Genomic DNA, 9,789 nt, shown 5'->3' with positions numbered 1-9,789 from the left:
AGGCTGAGGCAGGAGAATCGCTTGAACCCCGGAGGTGGAAGTTGCAGTGAGCTGAGATCGGGCCATTGTACTCCAGCCTGGGCAACAAGAGTGAGGCTTCATCTCAGAATAATAATATAAAAAAAAAATACAATAATAATAATAAATAGAAAAATAACAAAAAATTAAAAATAAATTAGCTAATTGGGAGACTGATATGGGAGGACTGCTTGATCTCAGGTCTCTGGGACTGTAATGAACTATAACTGTGTCACTGCACTCCAGCCTCGGTGACAGAGCAAGACTTTCACTAAAAAAAAAAAAAGAGAGAGAGAGAGAAAGAACATTCGGACACATGTACTGCGTAGCTGAACCTTGGCAATATTTTACTTAAGTGAAATAAGTCAGTCACAAAAAGACGAACACTGCATACTTCCATCTATGAGGCAGGTACCGTAGTCAGAATTACACAGACGAGAAGTAGCATGGTGGTTCCTTAGGGGCTAGGGAGGGTGAATGGGGGACGAGTGTTACGGAACAGAGTTTCAGTTTGGAAAGATGAGAAGATTCTGAATATGGAGGATGGTGACGGCTGCTTAACATTGTGAATATACTTAATGCTACTGAACAGTACACTTAAAATGGTTAAGATGGTAAATTGTATGTTATGTATATTTTACCATCATTTTAAAAATTGAAAAGAACTTTTTTCTTATTGTTGAGTTCCTTCCAAACTTGCCCTCAATGCAATTTTCCCCATCACTCTACCCAGAACACTGTTTGCAATGTTTTCAGTGCCATTAAATGTGATGGATATTCTTCAGCCTTTATTTTGCTTGGCCCTATAGCATCATTTTACGTGGTTGTTAGAAATAAAGCTTGGAGTCGTAAAGAAAAATGAGCACTCAAAGGATTTCTCAGCAAAGCAAATTTACTTCTGCGCAGAAGGGTGCTTCTTGTAGGGCTGGCTGCTACCAGAGCACCCCGAACAAAGGACAGTAGAAGCTTTTATTCTTAAGGCAACTCTTGACTTTGTGTCCTTTCCCCATTGGCTGGGGTCAGACGGCACAATCTAAACTAGACTTGATTGGCTACACATTTAAACTGTCTTAGATAAGGTGGACGTGTGATGGGAGAGAGGGGAGAGGAGGAAGGGGTCATCTACAGAGAACTAGACAGCTAGTCTATTCTTAAATAAGGAAAGAAATGCGAGCTGGGGCTGTGGCATGTCTGGGCATGTAGCAAAATCAGAGAGAAGAAAAGGAGAAGAAAGTGTGTGTGGGGGGTGGGTACCTGGAATTAGAGAATAAGAAGCTGAGCAGGCTGTTTGAAGAGAAACCTTGCTGTATCTCACAATGGTTGACTCTCTCTCTCTCAACAGGACTTAACGACATATCCACAGGCTGTTTAACACCCTGTAGCCAATGCGATCACAAAGGATTCACTGAAATAGTTGCATCTCTGTTTTATTCTGTGTTACTTTGAGACCCTTAGGCGCTGGGATTACAGAGAGACGGGTCTTTGTAGCTTCTGCGACTCGTTCCAGAGGGAGAACCTCTTTATCTCAAAACCAAACCAATAGTGATGAAAAAGCTCTTCCAAGACTAAAGAGGCCCCAAGGGGTGGGAGGTGCAGAGAGACTCACCTGGCTTCAGAGCTGCCTTCTTGGAAACAGAATTAGAGCACATCATGGCTTTCTGCCATTTACTCTTGATCCCAAGGGAGCCGAATGGCTTGGAGAGTAGAACATCACTGGAACAGTGGATTTAATGAGGAACGGTGAGACATCAGCTCCCTGGGGCTTGAGAAACCATAAATACTTCCCTAGAACCCCTCACCTGGACAGTTTCCTGATGCCACACTCGTGCACCTTAGAGAAGAGAGTCAGGATGACTTCTTGACAAGTTCCTTCTGCCCATCTTTCCCTGCTAGATTCTGTTTTCAGCATTCAACAGTCAGAGGAGGAAGACGTCATACCAGCATTTTTTTTTTCTCCAAGCAATGGTCAGTTGAGTGACTCACGCTATCCTTGTGAGTACTGTGTGTGAAAAGGATTTAAAAAGTAGTGCAGGATGGCCGGGCGCGGTGGCTCAAGCCTGTAATCCCAGCACTTTGGGAGGCCGAGACGGGCGGATCACGAGGTCAGGAGATCGAGACCATCCTGGTCTACACGGTGAAACCCCGTCTCTACTAAAAAATACAAAAAACTAGCCGGGCGAGGTGGTGGGCGCCTGTAGTCCCAGCTACTGGGGAGGCTGAGGCAAGAGAATGGCGTAAACCCAGGAGGCGGAGTTTGCAGTGAGCTGAGATCCAGCCACTGCACTCCAGCCTGGGCGACAGAGCGAGACTCCGTCTCAAAGAAAAAAAAAAAAAAAGTAGTGCAGGAAGGAAGAGATGGAGGTAAAAGGGTTGATAAAGTCTCATGATGATTTTTTTAAATGTCTCTAGAGTTCCCTTACCCGGTTATATATGTCTTCTAAGACACTGCAACTTTTGGGAGGCTGAGGCAGGTGGATCGCTTGAGGCCAGGAGTCCAAGACCAGCCTGGCCAATTTGGTGAAACCCCATCTTATCTAAAAATACAAATATTGCCTGGGAATGGTGGTGGATGCCTGTAATCCCAGCTACTAGGGAGCCTGAGGCAGGAGAATGGCTTGAACCTGGGAGACAGTGGTTGCCGTGAACCAAGATCACACCACTGCACTCCAGCCTGGGTGACAGAGTGAGTGAGACGCTGTCTCAAAAAAAGGAAAAAAAAAAAAAGATTCTATTGCAACTGTTTCTGTCACCTCCACCTCTGATGGCCTTTCATTCTGGAAACTGGTGACTTTCTCCATGTCAGTAGGAACTGCCACTTCCTTGAGCACATTCTTTCAGTCCACCTGCTAACACCTCCCTTGTTCTTCTGTAGTATATGAACCGGGCACGGTGGCTCAAGCCTGTAATCCCAGAACTTTGGGAGGCCGAGGCGGGCAGATCACGAGGTCAAGAGATCAGGACCATCCTGGCCAATATGGTGAAACCCCATCTCCACTAAAAATACAAAATTAGCTAGGCATGGTGGTGTGTGCCTATAGTCCCAGCCATTTGGGAGGCTGAGGCAGGGGAATTTCTTGAACCTGGGAAGCGGAGGTTGCAGTGAGCTGAGATTGCACCATTGCACTTCAGCCTGGGCAACAAGAACAAAGCTCCATCTCAAAAAAGAAAAAAAAAATCAACAAAGCAAAACAAAACAAAACAAGTATGTACTAAATGTTCACTCTGCACCAGATGTTACATATATTGTCATTGCAATTGTGAGTGGACTTTTTTTTCTGTTATCTTTTCTCATGGCTGTTTGCAGATACATAAGAAAGCTGATGACACTGATTAGTTGTAATTGTGTTTAAATTGACTTTTTTTTTTTTTTTTTGAGACAGGGTCTTGCTGGGCTCAAGCAGTCCTCCTGCCTCGTCCTCCCAAGTAGCTAATTTTTTAAAAATCTATTTTTGTAGAGGCAAGGGTCTCGTTTTATTGTCCAGGCTGGTCTCAAACTCCTGGCCTCAAGAATTTCTCCTGCCTCAGCCTCTCAAAGTGCTGGGATTACAGGCAGGAGTCACAGAACCCAGCCAGGCTGTTACATTTTATTAAATGAATTTTAGCTTATGTTAAGACTGTGGTTTCTTTTTCTGCATTGCTCTATTCATGCATATACTTTGTTATCTGACTTGTCGATATTAAATTTTTTTGCACTCTTAGGATAAACATTCATTAGTAATGGACTGTGTTCTTTTATCCAAAATATAACTTCATTTCACTCCCCTTTCAGGTTTTTGCATCTGTTGTCAACATGAGATTAAAATTTGCAGATTTCTTGTTGGTCTTATATGTGATTTTTTTTTTAAACCTTCATTCAGCTTTCCATGATGAGTACAAAGCCTTAGGGAATATCAGGATAAAGTAAAATTTTCTGGAATGTGATCTGGACTTATCACAAAGAAACTTCAGGTTCATCAGGCTTCATGGTGTATTTGTCTACATATTTAAGTAAAAAATAATGCTGGCCGGGCACAGTGACTCACGCCTGTAATCCCAGCACTTTAGGAGCCTGAGATGGGTGGATCACCTGAGGTCAGGAGTTTGAGACTAGCCTGGCCAACATAGTAAAACCCCATCTCTATTAAAAATACAAAAATTAGCCGGGTATTGTGGTGAGCACCTGTAGTCACAGCTACTCAGGAGGCTGAGGTGGGAAGATTGCTTAAGCCCAGGAGGTGGAGGTTGTAGTGAGCTATGATTGTGACACTGCACTTCAACCTGGGTGACAGACCCAGACTCTGTCAAAAAAAAAAATTGTTTCACATTACTACAGTGCAATGATCACAATCAGGAAATTGGCATTAATACTCTATTATGTATAGTATTATAGGTATATAATATACTATTTGCTATATGCTGTATTATTAATATAGTAATTAGTATATAGCATTAATATACTACTATAAAATTTACAAAGCTCATTTATATTTTTTTTCTTCTTATTTATATTTTAATTATCCCAATAATGTCATCTATAGCAAAAGAAAGACTCAAGTCATTCATTACATTTGATTGACATGTCTTTTTTTTGCCTCCTTTAATCTGGAACATTTCCTAGACTTTTTTTTTTTTTTTTTTTTTTTGAGATGGGGTCTTGCTCTGTCACCCAGGCTGGCGTGCAGTGGTGCAATCATAGCTCATTGCAGCCTCAACCTCCTGGGTTCAGGCAATTCTCCTGCCTTGGCGTCCCAAGTAGCTGGGACAACAAGCATGTGCGACTGTGCCCAGCTAATTTTTGTATTTTTTGTAGAGAAGTGGTTTCACTATGTTTCCTAGACTGGCCTCAAACTCCTAAGCTCAAACAATCCTCCCACAGCCTCTCAAAGTGCTGGGATCACAAGTGTAAACCACCATGCCTGGCATTTCTTTGTATTTTATGGAAAAGAGCACAAGTGAGATATTGTGCTCCTCAAGCTCAGTTTGTGTGATGTTCCCTACTCTTTAAAGTTCTGCATCTTTGGCAGGAATCCCACAGAAGTGATTTTTGCTGTTTCCAGTGAATCCTATCAGAAAGCACATGTTTATCGTGTCCCATTAAGAATCTCCTTGACCATCTAACAGGGGTGCTATAAAATCAGTGTTAAGATAGATGGTCGGGATTAGAGAGTCCATTTTCTAGAATTCTATTTTGCTTGGGACATTATAAAATGGATATTTAATGTGGGTGGTTAGCTATGAGATATTTCCTCACACCTGTTAGAATTATTATTATTATTATTTTACCTGCGAATTGGCATATTTGTTTATTTCTCAGTTTATGAAAATGTCCTTAATTTGTTGAGGTGGCAAACAAATTTCAACTTTGATTGCTATGCAAAACAAGAAGATAATCTGCTTCGCAATGAACTTTATACAGTTCAACTGCATACAGGCAACACGCTACATATGAAAAATTACTAACTGAACTGCAGGTATTAAATGAAAAGTGTTAACAGTTTATTATAATTTATTTTATTTAACAATCTAGGAAGTTCGCAGCCATCAGCAGTTCTAGTGCAAGTTCAGGTGCAACTGGGAATTCGGGAATCTCGGCGGAGCTGTTAGTTAGCGAACCTTGTACTTTTTTTTTTTTTTTTTTGAGACGGAGTCTTGCTCTGTCGCCCAGGCTGGAGTGCAGTGGCGCAATCTCCGCTCACTGCAAGCTCCGCCTCCCGAGTTCACGCCATTCTCCTGTCTCAGCCTCTGAGTAGCCCGGCTAATTTTTTTTTTTTTTTTAGTAGAGATGGGGTTTCACTGTGTGAGCCGGGATGGTGTCGATCTCCTGACCTCGTGATCCCCCGGCCTCGGCCTCCCAAAGTGCTGGGATTACAGGCGTGAGCCACTGCGCCCAGCCACATGCATATACTTTTGATAGCACATGTGAAGGGATCTCTCTAAAATGGACCTCATCGGTTTTGTTCTCAGCAAATTTACCTGGGCCACTCAACACGGCTTTTATCGTGCCTGATGTTAATGCATGTTCTTTCTTTACAGTAAATTCATGGCCCTCAGGTGATATCGATTTGACATACACGGCATCAGGGCCTTCGCAGCCACCGTAGGTTTTCTTCTCTTCATCCATTTTGTTCTTATTAAATTCTACTTTGCTTCCCCAGGAACTTTAGTAGTTTCTCGTCAGCCGCGCATCCAGCGCAGCTGGGTCCCCTATTCCAGGGCCGCCCCCACCCCGCCCCCGCAACCCAGCTGCCTGCTCCCGTGGGTGGCTTCCGGGGCAGTGGGAAGAATTACTTCCGCTGGGTCAGAGCCGCTTTCTGTGACTCGCGGGAGATGCATGGTTTTTTTTTTGTTTGTTTTTTCTGTGTGTGTGTGTGTGTTTTTTTTTTTAAGACAGGGTCTCGCCCTGTCACCTAGTCTCGAGTACAGTGGCACAATCTCAGCTCACTGCAACCTCGAACACTGCGGCTCAAAGCGATCCTCCCGCCTCAGCCTCCTGAGTGGCTGGGACAACAGGCACATGCCACCATGCCCAGCTACTTTTGTTTATGTTTTTTGTAGAGAGCAAGTCTTACTGTGCTGCCCGGGCTGGTCTTGAACTCCTGGCCTCAAGCAGTCTTTTCACCTCAGCCTCCCAAAGTGCTGGTATTAGAGGTGTGAGCCACCATGCCTGACCTTAGAATTATTAACTATTACTAGCTATTAGCTAACAATTGGCTGTATTACTAGCTAACTATTAACTATTCACTATTATTAAAAAGACGAGAGTTGGCAAGGGTGCAAAGAGAAGGGAACCCCTTGTGCCCTGTTGGTGGTAATGTAGATTGGAGTAGCCATTATGGGAAATAGTGTGGGGGTTCCTGAAGGAATTAAAAATAGAGGCTGGGTGTGGTGGCTCATGCCTGTAATCCCAGCACTTTGGGAGGCCATGGCCGGTGGATCACTTGAGGCTATGAGTTCAAGACCAGCCTGGTCAACAAGGTGAAACCCTGTCTCTACAAAGAAAAAAAAAATTAGCCGGACGTGGTGGCACATACCTGTAATCCCAGCTACTGGGGAGGCTGAGGCAGAAGAATCACTTAAACTTGGGAGGCAGAGGTTGCAGTGAGCTGAGATTGCGCCACTGCACTCCAGCCTGGGCAACAGATAATCTGTCTCAAAAAATAAAAAGAAAAAAGAAATTAAAATTTTGAGATTCTGTCTCAAAAAATAAAAATAAAAAAGACATCAAAAATAAGAAGAAATTAAAAATAAAAGAAATTTAAAATAACTAGAAATTAAATATGATCCAGTAATCCCTCCTCTGGATATGTATCCAAAGAAAATGAAATTGCCACTTGTAAAGATACCTGCATGCTCATGCTCATTGCAGCGTTACTTGCAAAAGTCAAGATATGGAAACAGCCTCAATGTCTACTGATGGACAAATGGATAAAGAATATGTGATATATATGTACGTATATATTTGTGTGTGTATATATATTTCATTGTGTATATATATTCCAATGTGTGTATGTATATCTATGTGTGTGTATTTATGTGTATGTGTGTGTGTATATATATGTACACATATATATTTTTACACAATGGAGTATTATTCTACTGAATAATAAAATAGGAATAGGTCTTGCCATTTGCCACAACATGGATGAATCTGGAGGCCATTATGTTAAGTGAAATAAGTCAGATGCAGAAAGAAAAATACTGCATTTTTTCACTTCTATGTGGAATATTTTCTTTAAAGTCAAATATAGAGAGAGAATAAAACAGTGGTTACCAGAGGAGGAGTGAGACTGGGGGAGGAAACGAGGAAGATGTAGGATAATGGATACAAAGTAGCAGATATTTAGGATACACAAGTCTAGAGATCCAGCGTACCCCATGAGAATTATAATCAATAACAGTGTATTGTATTCAGGATTTATGCTACATGAGTAGCTTGTAGCTGTTCTTACTATAAAGAAAGTGGGTAACTATGTGAAATGATGGATATGCTTATTTGTTTCACTACAGTAACCATTTTACTATCTATATGTATCTCATAACATGTATTATATTGTGTATGTTGAATATACAGAATATAATTAATGTTAAATAATTCAATATATGGGTGGTTGGGATGAGAGACTTAATTTTTTAGAATTCCACTTATGTATGAAAGATCAGACAAAATGAGTCCATAAATCACGATAGTGTGGACAACATTTCTATTATATGAAGGATGCCTGTTGGATGCTAACTGATGTTTCTGTTACCGCTTCCTTTTAAATAAATAAATATATATATTTTAAAATAAATATATATTTTAAAATAAATACATATATACATAGTTTTATTTTGATTTTATTTTTTATTTTTATTTTTTGAGACAGTTCTCCCTCTATCGCCCAGGCTGGAGTGCAGTGGTGCAAACATAGTTCTGTGTAGCTGCAAATTCCTGGGCTCAAGTGATCCTCCCATCTCAGCCTCCCGAGTAGCTGGGACTACAGGTGTCCACCACCACGCCTGGCTAATTACCTCTTCTTTTGTAGATACGTCAGCTACATGGAAGCAGAAAACCAAACAGGATTTTTAGAGTTTATCCTTCTCGGACTCTCGGAGGATCCAGAACTACAGCCGTTCATATTTGGGCTGTTCCTGTCCACGTACCTGGTCACGGTGCTGGGAAACCTGCTCATCATCCTGGCCATAAGCTCTGACTCCCACCTCCACACCCCCATGTACTTCTTCCTCTCCAACCTGTCCTGGATTGACATCTGTTTCAGCACCTGCATCGTCCCCAAGATGCTAGTGAACATCCAGACCAAGAACAAAACCATCTCTTACATGGACTACCTCACCCAGGTCTATTTCTCCATGTTTTTTCCTATTCTGGACACGCTACTCCTGACCGTGATGGCCTATGACCGGTTTGTGGCCGTCTGCCACCCCCTGCACTATATAACCATCATGAACCCCCACTTCTGTGGCCTCCTGGTTTTTGTCACCTGGCTCATTGGTGTCATGACATCCCTCCTCCATATTTCTCTGATGACCCATCTAACCTTCTGTAAAGATTTTGAAATTCCACATTTTTTCTGCGAACTGACTCACATCCTCCAGCTGGCTTGCTCTGATACCTTCCTGAACAGCACGTTGATATATGTTATGACGGGTGTGCTGGGCGTTCTTCCCCTCCTTGGGATCATTTTCTCTTATTCACGAATTGCTGCATCCATAAGGAAGATGTCCTCATCGGGGGGAAAACAGAAAGCACTTTCTACCTGTGGCTCTCACCTCTCCGTCGTTTCTTTATTTTATGGGACAGGCATTGGGGTCCACTTCACTTCTGCGGTGACTCACTCTTCCCAGAACATCTCCGTGGCCTCGGTGATGTACACGGTGGTCACCCCCATGTTGAACCCCTTCATCTACAGCCTGAGGAACAAGGATGTGAAGGGGGCCCTGGGGAGACTCCTCAGCAGGGCAACTCCTTGTCTGTGATGGATCCCTCGGCCCCAGGACTAAGATGTTTTGTGAGCACCAATGGCAAAAAGGTTTTACTTTGAAATTCTCACTCTTTAAAATTAAAAAATAATTTTTTTTATACTTTGAGGGTACAAATGCAGATTTCTTAACATGCATTTGCATAAGGGTGAAGTCTGAGCTTTTGGCGTACCGATTACCCAAATAGTGAACACGACAATTTTTTTTCTTTTTTTTTTTGAGACGGAGTCTCGCTCTGTCGCCCAGGCTAGAGTGCAGTGGAGTGATCTTGGCTCACTGCAACCTCTGCCTCACGGGTTCAAGCGATTCTCC

The 9,789-nt window shown here is 42.4% G+C and overlaps 2 protein-coding genes across 3 annotated transcripts; one reads left to right on the top strand and one right to left on the bottom strand.

Annotated features, from left to right (window-relative positions):
* Positions 1-1,567: 1,567 nt before the first annotated feature.
* On the top strand, positions 1,568-9,542 carry LOC104682292 (olfactory receptor 7D2). 2 transcript variants are annotated; one of them, XM_030936512.1, is made up of 3 exons: positions 1,678-1,758; positions 1,912-2,010; positions 8,523-9,542. In XM_030936512.1, the coding sequence occupies exon 3, from the start codon at positions 8,536-8,538 to the stop codon at positions 9,472-9,474; it is 939 nt and encodes a 312-aa protein (XP_030792372.1). In that variant the 5' UTR covers positions 1,678-1,758; positions 1,912-2,010; positions 8,523-8,535; the 3' UTR covers positions 9,475-9,542. The 2 variants fall into 2 exon arrangements, with proteins under 2 accessions (XP_010387165.2, XP_030792372.1); XM_010388863.2 differs by having other exon boundaries at positions 1,568-2,010.
* Positions 5,490-6,118, bottom strand: LOC104682283 (elongin-C-like). Its single transcript, XM_010388855.2, has 2 exons — positions 5,893-6,118; positions 5,490-5,610 (listed from the first exon to the last, which is right to left on the bottom strand). Exons 1-2 carry the CDS (start codon positions 6,116-6,118, stop codon positions 5,513-5,515), a joined length of 324 nt encoding a protein of 107 aa, XP_010387157.1. The 3' UTR covers positions 5,490-5,512.
* Positions 9,543-9,789: the final 247 nt, after the last annotated feature.

The sequence above is a fragment of the Rhinopithecus roxellana genome, chromosome 8 (assembly GCF_007565055.1).
Source record: "Rhinopithecus roxellana isolate Shanxi Qingling chromosome 8, ASM756505v1, whole genome shotgun sequence".
Classification (NCBI taxonomy): Eukaryota; Metazoa; Chordata; class Mammalia; order Primates; family Cercopithecidae; genus Rhinopithecus; species Rhinopithecus roxellana.
The sequence above is the reverse complement of the archived record's forward strand: the minus strand, read 5'-3'. Positions and strand labels throughout refer to the sequence as shown.

Excerpts from the sequence above, each read along its gene's own strand:
- LOC104682292 (XM_010388863.2), top strand. The coding sequence starts at position 8,536 with ATGGAAGCAGAAAACCAAACAGGATTTTTAGAGTTTATCCTTCTCGGA.
- LOC104682283 (XM_010388855.2), bottom strand. The coding sequence starts at position 6,118 with ATGGATGAAGAGAAGAAAACCTACGGTGGCTGCGAAGGCCCTGATGCC. Across the intron at positions 5,611-5,892 it reads GCTATCAAAAGTATATGCAT|GTTCGCTAACTAACAGCTCC; the intron begins GTGGCTGGGCGC and ends AAAAAGTACAAG.